The sequence below is a fragment of the Semicossyphus pulcher genome, unplaced genomic scaffold (genome assembly GCF_022749685.1).
Source record: "Semicossyphus pulcher isolate SPU_LCO1_2020_fin unplaced genomic scaffold, fSemPul1.0.p SCAF_19, whole genome shotgun sequence".
NCBI classification, from domain to species: domain Eukaryota; kingdom Metazoa; phylum Chordata; class Actinopteri; order Labriformes; family Labridae; genus Semicossyphus; species Semicossyphus pulcher.
In genome coordinates, this window is record NW_027211692.1 from 20,701,010 (window position 1) to 20,725,589 (window position 24,580).

At 39.7% G+C, this 24,580-nt stretch overlaps 2 protein-coding genes across 2 annotated transcripts in view; one reads left to right on the forward strand and one right to left on the reverse strand.

Moving 5' to 3' along the window:
- The window catches only part of veph1 (ventricular zone expressed PH domain-containing 1), a 66,836-nt gene that overhangs the window by 3,158 nt on the left and 39,098 nt on the right, over positions 1–24,580 (forward strand). Inside the window, exon 3 of the mRNA XM_069668902.1 lies at positions 527–701. Coding sequence (XP_069525003.1) covers positions 527–701 — 175 coding nt within the window. The remainder of the gene's footprint in view (positions 1–526; positions 702–24,580) is intronic.
- ptx3a (pentraxin 3, long a) lies at positions 8,300–16,547 on the reverse strand. The gene is made up of 4 exons (XM_069667973.1): positions 16,249–16,547; positions 13,279–13,438; positions 12,740–13,173; positions 8,300–10,236 (listed from the first exon to the last, which is right to left on the reverse strand). Exons 1-4 carry the CDS (start codon positions 16,385–16,387, stop codon positions 9,572–9,574), a joined length of 1,398 nt encoding a protein of 465 aa, XP_069524074.1. The 5' UTR covers positions 16,388–16,547; the 3' UTR covers positions 8,300–9,571.

Consider the following 24,580-nt stretch of genomic DNA (forward strand, 5'->3'; position numbering starts at 1 on the left):
TCTCTGCAACACTCAGCTCTGAAGTGTATTACAGGTGATGGCTACGATACTTACCTTCCCTGACTAAAAGACACAGACATCATTGGTGTCTATGTATCTATAAAGCCCTTGTCGAATGATTTCCTCACTGTGACTGACTGATTCTTTAGGTATTTCTTGCAAGGACAGATCTTGAAAGGACAGTTGTAGCATCAGTGCAGAAGACTCATTTAATCTCTTGCAATGTTTTCTGAAACGGAAAACTATTATAGCTCTTTAACACTTTAGAAATGAAATTAATAACTGTTCATTTCTTTTGTAACTGTTGAAAGTGACTTTGTTTATTTTCTATGGTTGAATGAATGTATCACACTTAAGTATATTAACATATTTCTTTGTTGATGTGTTTTTTCCCCATGCTGTGGGTTAACCTCCATGGTTTTTCATATAATCTAAAATAAAGTTGGAAAATACAATTATGTCATGTTTTTATATAGATTGGCTTGTCCTTTACCCTCAAACCTCCTCTCTTCCTGTGTTCCATCAGAACTACAGCTGTCCATCGGTCATGGTGCTGGCGGTCCCAGTAGCTGTGCGCTTCCTGCTGAGAGGAAACAAGGAGCTGAGCAGGAACATGTCCAGTTATCTCTCTCTGGCTGCGATAGCAAAGGCTGATCTGCTGGCTGAACACACAGAGGCAATAACACAAAGCGTCCTGGGAGGTAGGACGAACATAGTTATACACATATTCATACTGTACATAGTGTATCTACATATTTACATACTTTACTAGATGTTGCTCTTAAAGGGGAAGGCATGTGTCTGGGATGTGTACTTTTTCACTACACTTTGGCTGAATCTGTATTAGCTTGGTTTTCCTGTATTCTTAGAAAACTTGCCATTGCTCTCCTCTCCTTTGTTTCTGCTGCCCCACTTATTGTATAGATCTCCGTACACACCTTGGGATATGTGCTTGTGTGGGCGTGTGCACTTTTTAGAGAAAGAGACTCGCATCAAGAGCTTTGCAGAAAAGCTCTGCTTAATAATGAATATTCAAATGAATCTCTAACAAGGTCATAATAGGCATTTTTGTGTTTATTCAGTTCTTAATGGTTGACTTGTGGGTTTGGTTGGAGAAATAGAACTTGTAAGCTGTTACTGTGAGGGCTGAAACGATGGGATCAGCTGCTTGACTGGAGTGGAAAAATGGATTGCTGTTACAAATAGGAAATAGCAAACCAGAGTCTTATCGTATAATGAGCCATAGTCAGTAGTTTTATAATGATTGCCTGCCTACTGAGGATAATAATGTAAATAACAGCTGTTGCAAATCATCACTTTCCTGACGGCCCTTTTAATGCTGCAGGGAATTCACACATAAGAAGTATTAATGTAGGTAGTAAGGAGCGTTTTAATCTTTACTTTTCTGATTTTTTGCTGCATAAACTTTTCTTTTAACGTTTTATTTTCTCTACTTTACTCTTTGATCAAAAACACCAAATAGGGTCATTGTTTTCAATGATGTGCCACACTGCTGTTTACATTTTGTTCCATTTTGGAACAAGTAATTTTAATTGTTTTCCTAAGGAACCAGTATATTAATCTAGCCACAGTGTGTGAAGAAGTGCTCATATCCTCTCTGATGTGCTCTGAAAATCCTCCAGGAGTGACAGGTGGAATTGTCCTAACCTGATCAATACTTCCAACAACTTAACTGTTAAAGTTGTAGAGGGGAACAAATCTGCATTCCAGTCAGTGGTTTAACACAGCTATTCCCTGAATTCTTTCCTTTCCACCCTTTTAACCTTTTTTTCAACACAGACGCTTTTTTCACCCATTAGTGTAGTTCAGGTGTCTGAAGTGCCATACTTAACACTGCAAGCCTGATGGAGCCATGTTAATCCCTCAGGCTCTCTCTCTCTCTATCTCTCTCTCTCTCTCTCTCACACACACACGCACGCACGCGCACGCACGCACAGGCACGCACACGCACGCACACACACGCACACACACACACACACACACACACACACACACACACACACACATACATTTTGATATAGTCTTAGGATTGCAGTGCTGAGATATTTTTAGGAGAAATAATTCTCTTGCAGATTATATGAACAGGATTTTGAGTGGCTCTGTCTGCATGTGCAGGTGTGTTTTCTTTGTGAATTATTTAACACCTTTAACAACATGCTAAACTAGCACCTCACAAATACAGCCACACACTGGCACGTGGTGCTAATCACCTCACTCTGCACCGCAGTGAGGTACCCACCACAGTGAGCACATTTTCTGCTCAGCACATGAAACAGCTTAGCCCTGTCCGGATATTTTACAAGTGAAGTTAAGCCAAGTTTTGGGCTCAGAGCGTCGTGTTGGAGGACACATTTTTACACCTTTGGTTCATAAAAGTGTAGGTGATAATAGAGAAACCATGTGGCCCCTGCTATGGGAAAAATACATTCATCAGGTGTTTTTGTGATTAGAGTGCCAATATGTGACTGAAAAGACATGATTTTATATGTTTGATAATAGCTCTTTTTTTTGGAAAAAGGTGCCAGTCAACATAGCCTACTGTCTGAGTAAAAAGTGCATGTTATTTAAGGAGCATTTTAGGGTTTTTTGAGAATATTGCTACATTTAAGGAACAGTGTGAAGTTTAAACCACTAGAATTGCAATTAAGTCAGAGTTATTTGAGTTTTAAATATTGGAAATCTGTCCTCCAATAAATCTGCATAATGAAAGACATATAAGAAATATACTAACTTCTTAGACAGGGTTCCCTCTCTTTTTAAGAATTAATTTTCCAGGACCTTTCCAGGACATTTTCTAAGAGTTTTTCCTGACAATACAGGGCAGCACTTGCTCGCAAATGCTCATATAATTTACCGGTAGGCCTAGCACTGACACATTTAACCCCAGTTTTATTCTTCCTTTTTAATGATGCGGGGTTCATGATGAAGTGCTTACACTGCCAGTTCAAGAAGGGATTATTACACCTCTGTTATGTTCCATCTTCTGTGTAAAACACACAGAGACAGAATGGCGGGGCGAAATCCTTCATTAAGCCTACATCTATCCATGTTACACCTGAAAGAACATAGCAATATATTGAAAACAAAAAGACTGTAATATTCAAGTGTCATACTTTTCTATCATCTTTCAGTTGGTTAGAAAGTGTCTCAAGGCGGAAATCTTATGTTGCTCACAGGACTCGTTTGCAAATGTGACAACTCTGGGAGCCTAGACTGGAATTAAGGCGGCAAACTTCTGCTACCGGCTAGCTGACATTATAATATGTCATCAAGTCGTTTTAAGTCAGAAGATCTGGTGTTTTAGTTGCGCACTAATGGAAATTAGCATCGCGATAAATTAACTTTACAATTTATTTTTCTTCACATGCTTAACATGAAATGACATGTTTGCTCATACTTAAAGGAATATAACTATTAGCTGCTCACTTTACATTGCTAACAATCTGCTGCTTCAATACTGCACACTAACCAGGTACAGCTACCTTAAAGGATCAAAATAAAGAAACGCAATGGGTTTAAAAATACAGCCACCACTAGGACATTGCGTGCCAGGAGAGGGCAAACCTGTCATGCCACACAGCTTATCCTACCAGTCAAGTTTTAAACAAAAATACACACCTGGGTTTATGTATGCAATATGAGTGATGGGCTAATGTAAATAAAACGTTTTTATTTCCAGGATATTTGGTCATTTTAATCAATTTTCAGGTGTTTCCAAGACTGGAAAACTAGTCTCTAAATTTTCAGGTTTTCCAGGTTTTCCGGGACACGTGGGAACCCTGTTAGAGTCCCTTAACGGGAGTCATTTTTTGCACCATGTTTACCTAATCGACAAAGTACTGCACACAATTTTGGCAGTTACTGATAAAGTTAGTTCCATGTAAGCGCCATGGCCTCATCTTTTTGCCACATTTAGATTTTTTGGCTTGAAGGAAAAGGGCAAGATGGCTACCAGTAATAAGCAAAACTCTGTGCTTCAAATGCAGATTTTGCAGTAGCAGAAGTGCATGTGTGTGTTTGTGTTTGTGTGTGTGTTCTCTCATTTTCTGCCAATTGGTTCCTACAGCTTTACCTTGTTTAGGAATAGGCACACACACACACACACACAAAGTCCCACACAGATTCACACTACGGGACAATCTTGTACTTTTATACACAGTGAAACCCGGCATTGTTTGCTAGCTAAGCATGGAAAATGGATAAATATAGCACACATGTACACACACACACACACACACACACACACACACACACACACTGGAATACTGTGCTTCTCTTCCCTCTGTTTTTGGCTGACCGCTGGGGTCAGCCCTACACACAGGTCTCTTTGTGACTGACTGACTGACTGACTGAGTAACTGACTGACTGAGTGAGTGACAGTACTTTCAGAGCCGTAGAGAGAGAGTGTTGAGACATCGCAATGGCACATCATGGAGCATCGACTCTCTGTCTATATGGCTCCGGATACTTTGTTCGGGGAGTAGACGGGGTTGCTCGTCTGCTGCTCGTCCGCTGTCCTCACCTACGTCCGCAGTGCGCACCTGCTTTCAAACACGTTGTCATCTTTGTGACACATTGCCCACAAAAGCTAGGTTTTGACCTAGTCTTGTTTTGTCAGTGGTAGTAGATGGATTTGGATCCATTCCTCGAGGAAAATTAGCAGTAACTTTAAGGAGTAAAAGTATTCAGTTAAGTGTAAAAGTCACTAAACTGAAATTGAATAGTGAGAACTAAATGTGGAATTACAATTTTCAGATACTCTGAATGTAATTTCAGAATACTGCATTCGGTTTCAAGTTTATTTAAATTCAGTTTCAAACTAATAAATTAAATTTCAAATGATGTGATTCAAATAAAAAATTTTAATTCAACTATTCAAGTTGAGCAATTCAAATTCAAATGTACATGATTCATATTCAGTTTCTACTGACACATATTTCTGCCCAGATACATGACATTAATAGATAGTGAAATATAAGCAGAATTTCACTGTGAACCTGGTTGGGGTGGAACTAGTTTGAACTATTTGACAGTGAAGTAGTTTAGTGAAAGAGTTCCAAAAAAATGAGAAAGAAGTATAGAATAGGAAAGAAGAACAGTCAGAGGCTAAGCACATTACTGGGACTGGGTGTTTGGATACAACAACAGCCCAAACCCACCGGACCAGAATGAAATTGTTGCTGAGATGGACAACCATCCTGTCGATGAAGCCGTTGACGCTCCCCTACCTGGAGGATCCAGGTAGAGGGAACGTGAAGACGACAACGACGAGGATGAGGAGGAGGAAAGAAGAAGAGTGAGACGCTTAGCACATTACTGGGACTGGGTGTTTGGATACAACAACAGCCCAAACCCACCGGACCAAAATGAAATTGTTGCTGAGACAGACAACCATCCCGTCGAAGAGGCCGTTGACGATCCCCTACCTGGTTGATCCAGGAAGAGGGAACGCGAAGACGACGAGGATGAAGAGGACAGCAAAAGGTTCAGATGGGACTGGTATGAACCTTCTAGTGATGATGAGAGTGATTATGAAAGTGAGGAGGAAAGTGATGACGCTGCTGATAAGTAAGCGACATCACCCAGTCCCCAGGAACTGTCTTTACATCCATGACAGGAACTCTAACATATCACACCTTTCCTGTACCTCATGTCCCTTTCCTACATTAACCCCTCATCCCACAACCAGCCATTACTCTCATCTCAACACCCATCAACTGATCATCCTGGAGGGGGGTCTAGCTTTAAATATGGCCGCTTGAGGGCATACTTAAAGCTGGATCCCACTCCTTGGGTGTCAGTCTCCTACCTGTGTGGTTTACTCCGGGTGCTCCGGTTTTCCACAGAACAAAGATATAATGAATAATAAAATAATTTGTCTTTGCTTTCAGAAATGACAGTGTGATAATATGTTGATAAGATCATTAAATATCATCCCTGAAAACAGTTTTTGTCAAATTGTTAGTGTGTGTTGTCACATGGCAGATCTGACATAAATGTTACAAAAAGTGATGTGCCCCTGTGCTTAGATATGAAAAAGGAACACCACTTCTCCAACATAAAAGTGAGACCGTCAGAAAGAAGAGACACAAAATGACTCGTGATGGGCTGCTCTGACTCTTTGAATATATTATACATGTCTGTGAGGCCGTTTTGAGTCTTTTTGTGTTTCTTTCTTTGTCTTTGACAGGCAAAGTACAATGGTTGAAGTGGATACTCACAATTCTATTTGTTACAGCTGTTGTATCAATGTATACCAATTTGTTTAAACTTAAAAGGATCAATACGGGACTCAAAAACAGTGTCTGTCCGCCTCTATCTTTCATAGATAGAATGATTATTTCAGATTAAGAATAAGGCTGTGTTCGAAATGCCGTACTATACCAGCAGTACGTATTGATTTGGCCAAAATGTAGTATGAAGTATACAGTATGCAAACAAAAGCAAAATGTACAGTATGCCTCAGACCAGTCTACCTCGCCTACTATATCCCACAATGCAAAGTGCTGGATCGTCACAGCGGCAGTTGAAATGACGGACAGCAGCAGCATTCCAGCAGAAGGGGGCTCAATAGCTAAAGACGCGGTGGTTATTGTTTACTTCTCGGTTGTGTTGTCATCAATAGGCTACAGTTGCTTGTCAACATCATTACTACAGGACCCCTGACAGCAGCTGCCAGGCCTCAAGGGAGAGAGAGAGAGAGTCTTCCGGTCGCTGTATGACTCGTAGCAAACAAAATCTTTACACACACACACTCACACACAATTTGAGAGTGGAGAGAGGATGAAAGTACACGCAACTTGCCTGAGGGCTTTATTATAGCTAGTTTAGATTTATGTTTCCTTGGGCAGTTTTTAATGCAGCCTTGGCAGTTTCAAGTTTTTACCCCCTGCTGTAACCCACCGCTGAGGCTCGTCTACTGTGCTCTGAACATTTGAACCTCATGCTGCCTTTTTAACAAGCTTCTCTCATCCCCTCAGAAACCTTAACATAAACACAACACAACATAAACACTGCACTACAAACACACGTGAGCATACCAAACCGAGCACACGCGCACACACACACACACACACACACACGTAGCTCGCCATAACAGATGAGCCCTCTTTTTTTCCCAGCAGGCCCCCCTATTCAGGAAGTGAGGTGATGTAATGGGGTTTGGGGGATGTTGAAAATGGGGGTGTGATGTGTTAGTTATATGAGCTTGCAGGATGGATGGGCTGTGCATGTGTGTGTTTATACTTTAAGTTTGTCACTGAAGTTTGAGGTTGCCATGTGCAGCTTTTCACTTATTTTGTCAATTTCTCTGTTTTTATCTTGGAGAAAATGTGTTGTCACATGAATTGGCAGTATTTAAGTGTATTTGTATCATGTATCAGTTCAGTGTAGAGAGATTTATGAGGCTGTGTGTGTGCGTGTTTACTGGCTACAGGAAGCCAGCAGCAGGATACAGAGAGAAGGTTTTATAGCCTGCTACAGTTAGCCTCAACAGGACTTAGTCATTATCAGATATCACACACACACACACACACACACACACACACACACACACACACACACACACACACACACACTCACAACAGTACATATACACACAGAAACATATGGCACAGCTTTGGCCCCATAGGGATTTTAGAGCCAAGAGTTCCTCCTTCTCTAAGTAAAACCTGATCCTAAGTTAACACTGGAGTTAGGAATGTGTCATCCGTCAAAGTTATAAGTCTCTGCTGGCCCCCCTGCTACGAAACATGTGTAGTTACTGTACGATTGGCTTGAAGGGTTAAGAGTGAGGAAGGTTTTGAGCAGGTGGGTTGGATGGGAGTGTGAAAGATGCCGTTTCCTTTCCGTAACAGGTCACGGTTACAGACACAGTTGGAGACCGTGCAGTGGTTGTAGCTGCAGGAGAAACCTGTTTTATTTCACTAATGGGCCTGTAGCAGGATGTGCCACAGTAACCAAAAGCATATTCGTGGAGCAAAATCTTTTAGATTTTTTAATTGTTTTAAAGTGGGAAACCTACGCATTAAGCAGCATGTACTTTATGGTAAAATGTTATATTTGCAGTATGGCCCCTCATAACTAAAATAGTTACAGTAGTTGTCTAAGGGTCTTTTAGCAATTGAGGAGGCCAGGGCAATGGAAGGTAGCTCCTCTGTGATAAAGTGTAGCATATGTATTGAATGCATCTTTAAAAAGGTTTAAAAGTGAAATGTGGTCTTAATAAGAATTTGAAATGAATAAAAAAACATTGACTCAAATAACCAGCAAAGAAATGTACTATAACTTGAAATGTTTATTCATACCTCACTTTCCATTCATCCAGTCATGTTAAGCAAAATATATTTATATACAAAATACATTCAGTTTCACCTTTTCACAAGAACAACAAAAAAAATGTACAGTATAATACAAGACAACTTAGTTCATCAAAGATAAGAATGTGTAAACATTGTCCTCAGTTTCTTTTATCAAATAGAAATACAATGCAACTCTCACGTTACAAATAAAACGTTTTACACCTTTTACTTTACGCAGTGTCACAAAAGAAGAAACATTAATACCCTAAGTTAAATACAGACAAAATCTAACAAAGTAATGAAATTGAGTTTTTAATAATAATGTAACCACTGTCAGAAGTTTAGAAAGAAAGGGTCTTAAACTGCTATTAAAAAGCATTAAATTCAAGAAAACGTTGATAAAGAAATAATAGAATAATTTCGTTTGGAGTTAGATTTGCTTGTTGACCAAGTACAGCAATGTAAGGTCACAAAGGTATTACATACATGAATGTTATGTTTTGCACAGTATTAACACATTTGTATGGCCCCTCTGCTTTTAGTTTTACCTTCTAGACTGCAAAGGTAGAAAAAAAAATATTTCATTATAATAATGTTAAACAGGTTTTGCAATGATTCTAAGTTAACTACACTTGCCATTTTTGTAAAAAAAAAAAAAAATCAAGATAGACAGAGAGAAAATGCGTCAATACTCACTCTCAAAAAAACTCACTCCACAGTTACAAGATAATCCCTAGTATCAGTCTGTGACCCTGTCATTGACTTCTATTGTATGGCTGTCTGCTGATTACTGGCTCAGAACCTGCTCACTTTAACAATACACTTGTTGTCTTTCTTGCAGTCTAATTAAGTCTTTGGTAAATGCTGCATGCAGCACTTTTCCTGCTATAATACACTTTTTGTACGCTGAAGGCACGTCTGTGTGTGTGTGTGTGTGTGTGTGTGTGTGTGTGTGTGTGTGTGTGTGTGTACATGTATGGCCACAGTTCAAAAGGTTATGTTACAGAAATAAACGTCCGTCTCTCACAGCATTGGCTTTCTCTCATTTGAACATATCCAGTAAAGTTCATGGCAGCAGAAGGGTTCATGACAATAAAGATGATGGAGCTGAAGAAAATAACCGTCTAGTTATAATTTTTAGGGACAAAGAGGAGTTGTAAGTTGTTGCTTCAGTTTTAACATGAAAGCTTATTACGATGTTGCTGATATCACGATGATGAATCTGATGATGCTGGTGACACCACAAAGAGTTAGTTGATGAACTGAGCACCTCCATGTGGCACCATCTCCGTCACTCCCCACGCCACCACGTTCCCTCTCTGCTGGCAGCCCTGGCCTTCTTGCAAAGCCATCTGGGAAATCTCCTCTTCTGACAGCACCCTGTCCCACATGTTCACTCCTGTCATCTTCCCTGCGAACGCCAGCTTGTGATCGAATCCTTCCTCAAACCCAGGCACCCTGCTCCCGGCGCTCGAAGGCAGAGGGCAGCAGCCGTTCCTTTCCTGACCCAGCTGTAGTGAGCCCCCGTCAGGTAGGACACGTCCCTCAGCCACTCCAGGGGTGGAGGCCACCTTTTTCCCGCCTGCCCACAGAGACGCCAGGCCCTGTTTAGATGACCAAGCCCCACACAAGTGGATCCATTCTGATGCACCTCCTTGGTTTACTACACCCCTTGCCTCCACCAGGTGAGCTTCTCCTCCGATGGTGAAAAGCGCAGATGTTTGAGCGAGCACCAGCTGGATCTCATATGGGTTGCGGCGGTTTCCGTAAGACAAGAGCACAGTTTTGTTGGAGACAGTGGTTGGCTTCGCCCACATGCAGACAGTGAAGGAGGAGATGGAGAGAGGAACCTCTGGTATGATGGAGGTGTAGATTCGACGGGAACGCATGGGAAAGAGGAGCGCCATCTCACAACCTAAAGAACAAGAAGATGTGATTGTGTTTAGTCTCAACTTCATGTTGCATTTTTCATTGTGAGCAATATAGAATGTCCATTCTTTATATATTTTACATTCACAAATGAAGTTGCCCTTTAGATGATGTTGCATAAAGTAGAAAACGTAAAGGCCAGGCACTCAAAAATCAAACACAAATATTGGACACTATGTAAGTTACATAGAGCCAATATAGAGGAAGAACTAGGACAACAGACTTAGAATAGTCAAAAATTGTTGAGTTGATTGAAACTAGGTTCAAGCATTATTTCTAAATTAAACATCCTCAAACATAATTGTTTTGTATATGGATTGATAGAAACAGTAAAGGTGCCTATGTTGTGTGTGTAGGAGTGGTTTGAATTCAGGACCATGTATATGATTTGAGAAGTTATTATTATTCAACTGGATACATTTTTGTTGTTGTTTTGTGCATTTTATGTTTTTTCAGTTTACAAAGGAGATGAGGTTGTGTGTGAAAAGTGATATTTGATGATGATGTGGCTTGTTAGCGTATGAATCCAGAAAAGACCTGGACCTGAAATTGAGCCTTGTGGGACCCCATTTATTAATGTATGAGACAACATTTTTGATTGCTTGCTTGAATTCTACAATGTTAAACGATTCTACAGCTACAGTTAGTTTTAATTGATAAAAACCTGTCTTAAATGAACATGTAGTTCTTCTGATGCATGAGAAAATTTGAGATTAGTAAAATGTGGGTAAACGCCTTTACCCAGAATGGATTGGAAACACTTATTTAGTCATGCGGCCACTCTCCTGAGTATGAGCCCTGTTGCTGTTTAAAAAGCAACATTCAGGTGGCAGTATTAGCAATGGATGTCTCGTGGAAATAAAAAAAGTCAAAGTTCAGTTGACGGTCAGATGATGAGATCATGAATCTGAGAATGTTTTTTTCTGCCCCACCAACATGAGCAAATACCACCCTATCTGGGTCAAATGTTTCATTGGCTTGTTCTGCTTCATTTGATTGTTTAACCTTTCCTTCTCTCTTATTAATTATTTAAACATAATCACACCCTCTCTTCTGTTGGTTTATCTTTAGGTGCTCAGAACAGAGAGAGAAGTTTTGCATTCTATTTGTGTGTCTTTCAAAGAGGCCGTGGTTATATAATACATTGTAAATGTATTTTATGCCTTTGAGGTTTGTTGGTGGTATTGTACACAGGAGAGCTTGTGTTACAGACTTTTCACACATTCAATTCACAATGTGGAAGGCTCTTTCTTATCTTCTGAATATAAATCATTACTTTCAGTTCTTCTTCACTCTCTTTTGAGTTTTTCTTTTTTTGTCATTTTTATTCTTCATTAGTCTCTCTCTCTCCCTTTCACTTTCTGGGTCTCAGACATACACACACCAGCCTCCCTCTCTAGTTATGAGTTTACCCCAACTCAGCTAAAACCAGAAATCCCAAATATTGATGTTTAATTTGTCTCAGGTTTCTGCAACCCAAAAACTTATGGTGAAAAAAGACATTTTGAACATACTGAGTGTGTATGTGTTTGTTCATGATGGTTTCCATCTGGTTCTACTTTCCCAGGGTGCTTTGGTGTGGTTTTTGTGGTGACCTGCTAATGGTTAAAGCTCCCTGTGCTCTGTATGTAGGCCAGCTTTACATTTCCACACTGTTAAGGTGTGTTTGCATTAGATGAGTAATATATCCTGTTTGTTTTCTGTTGTTATTTAATTAACTCCAGGAAATTAATTTGTTAATGGCACAAGTGGTTCCTTTGTGGGATTCACTTTTTTTGTTTTCTTACTCACTCTTTGTCACTTAATCTCTAAAGTTGCATTGTAATTAGTCACTCTTAGTTACAGGATGAAGAGTAAACCACATTAGTAGCTCTAGTAACTGACAACACATGCTGTAGGCTGTCTGAGAATAATTTGTCAGTTTTATCTTTAAACATCTAAGAGTCACTTTAGGTATTTGTCAATGAAAACTGCTGAAGGCAAGGGTTTAGATTGATGGATCCAACTGCGCCTACGCTGGATTTTAACCAAAAGCTTTTTTTGACTCACCAAAATGTGTTTGGAATAAATGTTAAACAAACAGAAATAATAAGAAAAAGATGACATTCTAGGGCTGACTCAGTACCTCCTCACTTGCCCATCTTCTCCATGTTAGACTTGACCCTCTCGTCTGAGACTAATATCAGCAAGTGAAGGGAAAAGGATAGGTTGCTACTTGAATTGGACAAAATGCCTGGAGACAGACAGAGTAAGTGAAAAAGGTATCTGGGACAAACACAAGCTGCATGATTAGTTGTTCAGAAGCACGGCCTGACAGAGGGGGGTCTCATTCTTTTACTTGAAGCGTGACCTGAATGTGTCAGTGCAAAAACAAATTGAAGGTGGAAGGTTTTTTGGGCAGCACCGTTCAGAAAGGTAAAGACATATACAAAGAAACCAACAGGTAAAGACAGACGCAGTGATTGCTGACGGTAAGATGGATATCTTACCTGCGGGTAGGTATCTTTGCCTCGATGACCTCAGCACCTTCTCCTGCTCCACCCTGGTCTGTTGCAGCGCAGCCAGCACCGCGTCTAGAGTCACCTCTCGTGATACGACCTCTTGATCCTGGTGCCCAGCTCCTCCACCTTCTTGACGCTGGAATCCTGTCTTTGAATTTGCCCCTATCCCAGCTCCTGGGCTGCTGAGGCAGCTGGTCTCCAACTTGCCAAGTCTGGAAGCTTGGCTTCGTGCTGCTGAGAGGAGCTGGTGTAGCATCCCTTCCAGGTGGTTTGAATTCCCGACAGAATTCCCTGAAGAAGTCTGGTCTCTGAGTTTGAGGCGCTCCAGGGTTTCTCTGAGGCGGCCCTCCAGTTGCAAGGCCATCCTTCTTCCTGCTGTCTCCACGGCTACCCCGCAGGAGCCACCATACTGGGCGAGAAACCTGACCGAAAGGACCAATGGAAATGATTTTATCATTTGAAGAACTTCAATCCTCAGCAACTGAGGAGCACCAGAATTTAGCCTAATACCCACTTTTTCAACCAACCTGAGCATTTCTCCGCGCAGCGACCCCATCTCCACCTTGACGATGTCATCTGCGTACTGAAGCAGCATGTTCTCCCTCATCTGACTGTTCTCCAGCATGGAGAACATTTTGTCCCATTTGGTCAGGTCTGGAGAACTGCAGGGGGCCGAGGTCGGTGTGGCTGGAGAAAGGGAGGAAGAGAAGAAAGAAAGGTTAATATATCTAACAGAGAATGAAGTCACTTGGGTTTTTACAGCATGAATGTAGAGAAGAGAAGATAGGTCTTTAAAGTCTGACTCTGTGGGCCCTCTACAGACAACGCTCAAAACTTAGGAACTACAATTCCCATAAAGATTATGGGAGATTAAATCACAACTTACTGTGTATTGCATGATGGAGTGAGTAAGTTTGCTGTCAGCTACAAGTAGCTAACAAATTTTAGCCTATTTTACCTTTATTTTTGCTAGCTGGAATCACTAAAAGAACATTGATTTGGGTGTTAGTTTTTAACACTGTACAGACAACTATAACTTAATTACTTCTATAATGAAGAAAACTTGAAACATACTAACTCTCAGTTACGTTTTGAGTCTTTTTTGCTATGATTTTTGAGCAGGACGTGTATTCATTGGCGTTTATTTATCCATTTGTGTATTACATGTACATGTTCATATTTGTCTGAGATGGAGTACAAATTGTGACTCAAGCTGCGACCATTGTTCTCTTCTTAGTGTCTTTCATCTTTTACCTTCGAGGAATAAAACTCCTTATGAAATCTTCATCATCATCATGATATATGTCATTATATTCTGGTCTTTAAAAATCAAGGGCTATAAAAAGGTGAATTACTCCTACAGTGTAGTTATTTACCAGATGCTAGTGCAGATGTGACTTCAGAGAGAGCAAGCAGGAAATAGAGCATATTTGAGCATACTATGATCCCTCCAGTTGTGACAAGAACCTCATGGCCGTTATTTTAAAGAGAAAGACAGACAAAGTAAAATATGTTTAAGTCTGCTAGGAAGAACTAGGATGCTGCAGGAAGTGAGGTTGTTAGGGGAGAGATAAGAAAGGGAGAAAGAAACAGGACAATTGAGTCATAAACCACTTTGCTTTTCCAGCAAGTTCCTGTGGGGTTCTGTCTGAGTAAGGAGGAAGAAAGAAGAAACAGGAAATTTTGTTTTAGACTGAAAAGGAAAGGGAAGACCTGTTGAGAGTAGGAGAGATAACGGCAGGAGAGAGAAACATAAAGACATAAGGTATGAGTCCAGGAGTGAGAATATGTGTCAGACATACTGTTCTGATTAAGGTTTGAGCCAAACAAACTCTGCTTATACCTGCAAACGTCTTCTACAGGAGCTTTATCACAGGACTGCAGGATTTGTTTTGGCTGCCCCCCCCCAAGTCAATTAGGCAGAAGTTCATGCACTCTGCTCCCTCTGATTTACCAAAGTAAAAGCACAGGTCTGCCACAGGGGTTTTGATGGATGTGGCTGTAAGAAGAGTGTAAAATGACCTTACACAACTTGACCTTTTGTGGGAGTTACCGGCTGAGTTTGAGGGCTTGTTACAGCAATTCTTTTTCTGCACTTACCTGGTGCAACTTTTTGTCAAGAGAGATATTTGCCTGTTTGTTCAGTTTGTTAAAATGTTCATATAATTTCCTCTATTTTCAAATAAGTTATAGTTATTTCTGTTACTTTTAAGTGACTATTGTACACATTTAAGTAGCAATATTAGGAAGCAGCCTATAAGTATGTTTCTGTGTGTGTGTGTGTGTGTGTGTGTGTGTGTGTGTGTGTGTGTGTGTGTATGTGTGCATTAATTCACATCAACAAACATTACATAATGGGCAGCCACTCTAGCCAGCAGTCTGTTCATTTTTAAATGAGCTGTGTCGTCTCTCATGTGGCCCCTCATACATTCAAATTCCTCTGTGTCTTCCTCCAGGCTTTGACCTCACGCTTTCGCCCTCTCACACCTGCATTCAAGCTGTGCTTAACTCATGTTGTAGACTTTTTCTCTGTAGTAAGCTGATTTTGAATTTCTGTGTTTTTCTTTGTCTGTCTTGAACCTTTTCATTCTTTGGCCTTTGCTGGTATTTTACTATTCTTACTTATTTGTTCAGACCATTCTTATTTTTGCCTTAAGTCAGGTTTACACACATCGCAGCCTGTGCCAAGAGCAAAGTTTTTGGTGTTGCAATTATACCTCCTACAGCTTTGAAACAACAAACAAATGCAAACTGCAAATGCTTGTGCTCACACTTTCTCCTTCATGTACATACGTGAACAGAAAACAGCTGACATAGAGTTTTATGATGTCCTATAGGGTTACGCAGTGATCGCTGGCCAGTCATCTATGCTATAATATGTGTTGGTTCTGGTCAGTGGATGAAAAAGCCCTCTAAATTTCTGGCTCAGCATATTCTTTGATGCTGCTCTCGTCTCCTGCACGAACTCTGTGTCTGCCAGCAGTCTGTATACTGTATGTATTGCGCTACATGTTCTCTGATCTCCACGTATATTTTTGTGTGTGAAAGTGCCTTTATAGCACATTAAATAAAAAATTCTCATCAACAAAGAAATTAAAACTTTGTTGATGAGACTAAACAAGGTAATCTGATCACCATTACTCCATCACAAGAACATCAGCAATATTATCACCAGTATCAAACTAATTATTTACATCAAAAGTTTACCCAAGCTGTTCTGTATTGCTGTCGGTTTTTCTGCCCTCTTCAGTTATTTGGTAATATTGTTGTTCTAATACTACTTAAAGACTTTGAGACTGAACATTTCAGGACACTGGATTTTATGTCCTGAGCTCACCTCTCTTACAAACCCAGGCAAGAATCCTCCAAGAAATCAATTTCACAGCCCAGATTTGAATTAAATCTGAGGATCTTAATCAGATACATCTTTCCTTCCAGCACACACACACACACACTTACACACACTCACACTCGTACAAGCATAGTTTAACACTTACGTTCTGGCGTGTCTCCCTCTGTGATTTCATTGTAGAAGGGGTCAGCGTAGTTGACCTCAATATCATCCTCGTATGCGAGAAGCAGACACACACACGCCGACAGCACGCACACTGCCTGGGGGAGCCTCCACCGAAACATGCTGCAGAGTGTTTAACAGAGTGTGTGTGGACAAATGAGTGTGTCTGGTAAGTTTCAGGTCCGCTCCTCTGCCTACCTGCTTGTCTGTGTTTGTGTTGTGTGAGAAGGTAACTGTCGGTCTGACTATGTGTGTTTGGTCTCTGCTGCTTCTCTCTGTCTGTCTGTCTTTCTACAGAGCTGCAGGTCCACCACTCTCTTTTCAACCCCTCACTCTCTCATACAGTATTGTCCCTCCTCCCTAATGACTACCCACCCCTCTCTCCCTCTCTCTCTCTCTCCCTCTCTCTTTCGTTCTCGTTAAATGCTGAGCAATCCTTTGGCAGGAAGCCCGGCAGTGTTAGAGTACTCCGACCAGAGAGAGGGGCTGCTTGGGCCATTAACATTCAGAACTCTCCATTGATTTACTTTATTCATCCATAAACTTGCCGATCTCAACCCCCTGCTCTACATACTTTTACTTAAAGGATAAATCTTGTTTATTACAACCTTTGTTATATTGTGATAGTTTTGTACCTCACTTCTATATTATATACAAGCAGATAGTTTAGGGTTGGGGTGAGACTATATAAACCACTTTTATTTATATGTTCTCTTCTAAATCAGTTTAGTTTCTGTCTGTCTTGACTTATTTTCAGTCATGTTTTCCCCAGCAACCTATTTCAAGTATGCAACATGAAAAATGCCTTGTGTTAATTCCGTTTCAGTAATCAAACTAAACATCATTATGAAAGGCATTATCATTATGAAATTATGACATTGGCTCTAGATCTCAACATTCATTTTAAATTGTACAACATTATTCCCATAAGACATCAGTCAAGCCGACATGAAAAGATGCAATAAAGTGGGATAATTCTGCAACCCTTAGACTAATCCTTATATAAACTCTGACTCTAAACTTAAGCTCTCATTGGAACTTTAACTTTAACCCCTTTATTACAGAAAGTCCTACATTAAAACACCGGGGGATTTTCATTTGAAGAAGTGAGGAAATGTTCTAAAAAAATGTCCAAAATCTCCGTCCTTGTGAAAACATTTGGCTCTCACCAGTACGGAGAATGCAGAAGCATCGCTCCAGCCTGCGAGCGAGGCGGTGAGTAATGCGTCGTTGGAGGTAGCCCGCATGTCGTAATCAGATATAACTGCAGCTCCTGCGACTCACAGAGAGAAGGAGAGGGGAGGGGGAGGAGGTAATGGAAGGAGGAGGAAGCAGAGAACATAAACTTTTTCTGATTTTTGCCCCATACAGAGTATGGGGTATACACATGTGTGTGTGTGTGTGTGTGTGTGTGTGTGTTTAGGGAAGTTTGAATGGAACCCAGACATCAGGGCTTTCTAAATGAGTTTATTGTTCTCCTGCTTTGCTCTGTTTATATATTTATTTTTCAGCCTCACCATGTGTGTTTGTGCATATGTGCGTGTAAGTGTATGGCTCTATATCATCTTGTGTGAGTGTATTTTACGGGGATGGAAATAATGGCTTCCTCATGAGATTTTAGGATTTCCCCCCTCTCCCACCATCATCTAATTCCCCCTCCGTCCAATTTTCTTTCTGACTGTCTCTTTTGTCTGTTTTGTCTCTTTCCAATTCATACTGAAACACACACTTGTTCACTTGTTATCTGGGTGGAAAAAGCCTTTTATTTCAGACACAGAGAGAGAGGAAACACTGTTTGGTGTGATAAAAGGTACAACAGACTTGAGACTTGCAACCACAGAGTGAAATATGGTGTTTCATCCGTGTGTTAACTATTAACTATGTTTCACAATGGATAACAAGTCATCCCCTCCCCTTTGGCAACAATAATATTCATATTTTAAAGGCAGTATAATCACACTTTTCAGCCATTATCTTCTTAGGCCACAATTGTTCACACAGCTCAGAATGCATTGAATAATGGGAGCAAATAAGGACACCCATATGTCTTATAACTCAAACCACATAAAAAAGCAGTGAAAGCCCGATGAAAGCATTGACCCTAATCTTTCTATTGATACCACATTGTAGATCAAAAAGCAACTGAGCTGTTATTCCTGGAATTTTGGCAAAAACTGTCAAAAATATTGTGACGCTACAAGTATAGCAACTTTCAATGACGTAGTTTGATGCTGTATGACACGAGGAAAGGCTGACTTCAAACTTTGAACACAATTATGTTTTTGACTTTAGTAAGACACATTTTTAAGACAGGCTACACTGAATAAGTGCGTTGAATAAGTGCTGTTCAATAAAAGTTGAAACAAGTTATGAAAACAGAGCAGTGTGGTGCTGTTGGTAAAAAAAAAAGTATAATTACTAATGATAGTGACAGGATCACATTCTATTCATTTAAAGGTAAAATTTTAAAATGAAAACAACAACAACAACAACAACAACAACAAGAAAACATAAACACATGTGCACAGTTTCCATGTGAATGTGTGCGCAGTAAATGTTTCCACATTTTGCTCCCAAAGCTGGAGGCTGGAGTTAAGCCAGCTGGAATCACATCATACAGTCTACCTGACAGTAAAAATCACTTCAGTGTGTGTGCATGCTCATTATGCACGTTTGTGTTTTGGCCATGTGTATGCCCACTTGGATAAATGTAACTTAATGTTATGAAGAAATCTTGATAAATATAATTTTCCAGGAGAGTGTAATTTGTTTGGACGTTGGTCATTTTTTAAACATTACAGATTGAAGATTAAATGTACAGTTACCTTGGAAGACTCCAAATGTTCATGTATCCATGATTCATCGCAGACATTCAATGTCTCCACTGCCCGTTTCATCAACCAAAAAAAAACATATATCAGATGTTTCTAGTTAAAGCATAATGTTGTGAAGTGTTTCATAGGCACCACAGGTGGAACTGTCTGTTGCAACACAAAGTCAAAAAAGGACAAGGAAGAAGAAAATACTCAAACAAATGGGGAAACTGATTGATGGCCGCTGACATAAAATATGTTCAGAGAGATACAGTGGTGGAAGTTCACAGTATTACCTAAATAGTCTTACTAAACCGATAAAAAGCAACCACACGTCTACAGAAGAACTGTCAGTCAGCCAATATTATCATTATTATTAGAATATGTTTACTTTCATATAATTCTGTTATACAATTATTTTTGGCAAGGTTGCTTTTGTGTTATAAGATACAGCATGTTGTCCTTTTTTCAATAACCCTACTGTAATGTTTTAGAACATGGTATTACTCAAAAAATGTATGCTTTTCCTGATGTCAGTAGTTGCACTAACTGAGATTGTCTCCTGTGAGATTGTCTCCTGGAGAGAAAAGACAACATTCGACATTTGTTTAAACAACTTTAACTAATATTTAGGTCTGCAAGGTTAAAGCAGGACATGGTATGACATTCATGAGTACAATGGAAAGTCAGATAAACTGTTGGACTTTTGCTTTAAAACTGGAGTTTGATTTTTGCATCTCTGCTCATTTCATGTTTGCATGGAGATGAACTTCCTAACTTCACTAAGTAGTTTTTGATGTAAAAATAGACCTTAACCACAACTGCACCTGTTAAGACAAAAGTCCTGCTTTCTGTTTAAGAATATCTTATTGAATGTACTTTGCAATAGTAATTTCACATGATATTAAGCATGCAGATGTCTCCACTACAGATAATATCTCAGCAGTTAGTGAAAGAAGTTTGATGTATTGTGTGTTTGGGACACTAAGTGTTTGCATACACAGACAGACAGCGAGAGTGTATGGGTGAAGTTATCTAGGTGAAAGGACAGGCTTGTCCTTGAGGTCAAACTTTGCAGGAGAGGCTGTATACGTGTAAATAAAGTTAGAGCTATGAATTTACTGGTGCACATCTGGCCTTCTGTTATGGCTTACACTTACACTATGATTTAGACATAAAATGTTTTCATGCATGACACATTTTGAGTCATAGGTACAGGTGATGAAAATCATTACATTCTGTCTTAGTACTCTAATAACAGGATCACTTCAGAGAGCGGGACAGTCATACTTCATATGAACCTGAATACTTTTTTGTTATTATATATTTTTACTGTGTTGCAAGAAGGGGGGTTTGCACTTGCAACAAAAATGCACAGAATCCCAAAGATATAGGCTTTCTGGGAAATGTTTCATCCCTGCCTCTTACATTTCGGTCTGACAGTTTCTCCCTGCCTTCGCCCACCTGAGGTTATTCGAGCAGCTTGATATACGACTTTCCGGACACGCTGAACTCACACTGAATGAGGGCTGAAAGCTGCAGAAAACACGTTTAGGTCGTAAAGCTGTGTAACAGCCCTCTGGATACCATTTGTGCTGATCTCTGCATTTCTGTCCTGTACAATAACCCCCCCCCCCCCCCCTTGCATAAGAGTCTCGTGTTTAGGAGGTTTTTTTTGGCAAGTGATGTACACCGTCCATGTGAATGGAATGTTCCTGTCTCTCCCTAAAATAGAGCTTCAACAATAGCTGATTGATTAGTCAATGCAGAGAAAAATACATTTGCAAAAAATAAAATACTTTATAAAGTACTTTTTTGCTAACCAGCAAATAAAGCAAGTACTAAATCTTTGGGTGTTTAGATATGCTATAGCATAGGGATGCATGATTATCGGCACGTTATTAGTATCTGAAGATAATGGATTAAAATTACCTATCGGCAGATATGTTATTTACCTGCCTATATTTTCCACCGATAAAACAACGCCTTAATTATACCTAAATGCTGGAAGCTTTTCAATGTTTCCGAAACAGACAGCGAGGTTGATTTCATTTTATGTATCTGCTCTATGCAATAGGTAAAATTTGCCCTAGTTGTGGCTATTGTCAGGATTGTCTCAGGGAGAGCATCATCCAAGCCTGTCTGAGTTGTGTGAATATAACAGTTATATTTGAAAGAAAATGTTACATGCATATAAATATGGCATTTTGTACATAACCTAAGTTTAAGTAGTTTTCTTATATTGCCCAGTGAATGTGTACATTTTAAAAAGCACTGTGTTATGTTATTTCTGCATCTGCCAGTGGGCCACTACAATAAGAGTAGGCATGATATGAATTCCACTACAGGGGAGACTTGATGTCCTTTGCATTTAGGTGGAAAAAAACATGCCTAATATATCGGTATCAGCAATCGGCAAAAAGGGTTTGAAAATATCGGCAAAAAATCAAATATTGTGCATCTCTACTATGTCTGTTGGTTGGTCTGTTGATCAAACAGTCCGGGATGGTATATCTCAACAATTTCTACAGCATTTGGTACAGCCATTCATGGTTCCTTGATGATGAATTCTTGTAACTTTTGCGATCCCAGACTTTCATTTTGTTCCACCATCTGGATAAAATGTTTAATTTGTCCTACAATCTCGTTTATGACCAGATGTTTTGCAAGTTCAAAGTACCCTCGTGCAGTGCATGGCTCTCCACTTTAATTTTTGTTGGTGTGTTGGTAAGATTATTGAAACTTGTGATCACATTTTGATCCACCCAGGTTTGGACTTGTAGACTTTAGGGGTAAAGTGTTTTTGCTTGTCTTGTAAAAGGAGTTTTTGCATTTGCAACTTTGATTCAGATTTCATGTTGATTTAGCTTTACTGGTCCCAAAACTGTTAGTGATACCGTCAGTTTGTGGGTTTGTAATTGTTATAAATACTTTTCACCAAAGCAATACCTACACCAGAGACAATAAAAAAGAATTTTCCCCAAGACTCACACTGGTTTACTGTCTCCATAGGGCCTTTCAAAAAGTATTTTGCACAGACAGATCATCATTGTAGGAAAGCCAATCACTGTGTTAAGTGATTTTTATTCAACGTGAAGTGTCTCTCTAGGATTCGTAATTTTTTGTTTTGTGACTCACCTTGGGATTCTAATGTGACATTTTGAAAACAGAGCTGCAAAGAAAGCCATCATGTTCTCTCCTGCTTGCCTCTTCACATAAAACTAACAATGACAGATCAGTTAGTTCTCAGATTCCTTGGAAAATATCTGAGAAACCTTTCAAAAATGTCGCCTTTGCGAAAAACACAAAGGTCATTAAGGGACGTTTTACCGAGATTGTGTAAGCCAGGACGAGCTGGGGTTTTGCTGGAAGGAAGACATTAAGGTCAGATACTACACACATAAAGACAGTTACACAATGAGTAGGTGGTGTTCTAAAATAAAGTATTGTTAAAAAGTAAACTTAACAAATAATCAGAAGAACATTCAGTCCAGCCAGGTTGTGACTGTACTTCCTATGTGTTTATATGTGGGCGAGTGTGTTCCAACAGGTAAACTCTATAAATCCTAATCTATGTTATTCTGAGCCGACTCGTGTCCTTCTGCCTTTTAACATTCCTCTGAACACATCAGTAAAACTACAACCTCAGTTTTATGGTTATTACCAGCTCTGTCTTTCTGTGCAAGTAATGTATCTGTCTTTTTTTATGGTGATTTGTGTAGAAATGGCTGTGCTTGTGTGATGTTATACAGTGTGATCTATCATTATAGGAACTTAATAAGAGCCAGTGACCACTCTTCTTCTCCTCCTCTGCCTTTGCACTGAGTTGTACAGAACAGTCAGTGCTCTTAGTTGATCAGTTAAAGTCATCTGTTCCAGGATTAAGCCTGTGATTAAAGAGATTTATAGATGTGGATCACCTGTAGTTTAAAACCATTTTTTAAAAATTTTATGAAATATCTCAGGTTCACAACATGTTTGAAATATGGAACAGATGTTCTAAAACACTATAAATATTGTTAACATAATAAATACTATTTCTTGTGTAAATGGCAATGTTGGTGATCACTATTTTGGTGCCACTGCAATTTGGGGTTCAGTGTCTTGCCCAAGGACACTTCGACATGTAGAGTTAGGGAGCTGGGGATCGGACCACCAACCTTCTGATTATAAGATGACTTCTTCTACTGAGCCGCAGCCGCCCCAAAGTCTAGTACCACTGGTTCACAACTCTACTGAATGTATTTTCGGGACATTTGGTTCATTTACTTCTCCCAAAGATTTATTGTAATAGCTTTCAATGTACGCATGCTGTACATAATTTATTATGCCTACCTAACATCAGCCAGCCAGCAATTTTATGTTTATGCACCATTTTTTGTTGGACATGAATTAGAGTGTAGGCAGGCATTTGGTGTAATTATATATGTGAGTTGTGCATTTTGGGTCCAGGCTGAAATTTGTTGATCTCACAGAAAGCTTAGAATTAGATTCGATTCAGCTTTGCACAGAGTGCAGTTACCGAGAACAGAAATATAGTCGATGTTAATTGCAGCAAACTTCTTTCCCTTCTCCATGCACCTTGGAAGAAGACGACATTGTGCAAGAAACCCTAATCTGCCTTTAGATCAGCTTTGTTCTGTTTACTGTGCTGTGTATTAGCATTGTCATTAGCGACAAATACTTCTTAAAACATCAATCTTTTCTTCTATCTTTCTTTACTCATTGCTCCCATATGTCATGAGGATTCTATGAATATAGTAAAAAAAAAATTAGACACACCACACATAGTTTGTCAGCAGTTTAAATCTTTGAGTATCTGTGACATTACCTTCCATTATATACATCTTTCCTATATCATGTCCATTGTTTGGTTCATTACAGGACACAGGAGCCATTGTTGGGAATCTTAAAATGTCATCAATACTGAACCTACCATTGGAGAACAAGAGTCTTTGTTAACAAATGTGAATCATTTAAAGATGTTGCATACGTGAGTCAAAGGCTGTTGGGTAAGGCCGTGGGTTTTGTTGGGCTGCGTGCTGATTTACAAATGTCATTATGTCCAGTCATGCGTCAGCACTGACTTTCTGTTTTCCTGCATCAACATCATTGCAGGAATATTGACAACAAATGGAGGATGTTTTACTTACTGAACACAGATGTTGTGTAATGACAGGGGTATTGTGTGGGATTTCTAAGGAAAATGACAACAAATATGCACATTGCTACCGCATGGCTACCACAAAAAGCTTAAAAGAGAACAACCAAAGTCTTATTTTCACTGCTCTTGTGCAATTAGAAATACAAGCAACATCCCCAAGTTAAGAAGCCCACACAGTCAGACATTTGAACCAGTTTTACAAAGTCTGAGGGTAGCCAAACCTATTCAGAAGATTATGAAACTGTTACCCAATCTGTCCAAATAAGTTTTGCAACAGGCAGAGGAGGATCAAAAAAATACACTAACCTACACCAACACAACAGTCTCTACCAAAATCT

Excerpts from the sequence above, each read along its gene's own strand:
- ptx3a (XM_069667973.1), bottom strand. The coding sequence starts at position 16,387 with ATGTTTCGGTGGAGGCTCCCCCAGGCAGTGTGCGTGCTGTCGGCGTGT. Across the intron at positions 13,439-16,248 it reads AGAGGGAGACACGCCAGAAC|CCACACCGACCTCGGCCCCC; the intron begins GTAAGTGTTAAA and ends CCCTTTCTCCAG. Across the intron at positions 10,237-12,739 it reads GCAAAGATACCTACCCGCAG|GTTGTGAGATGGCGCTCCTC; the intron begins GTAAGATATCCA and ends CTTGTTCTTTAG.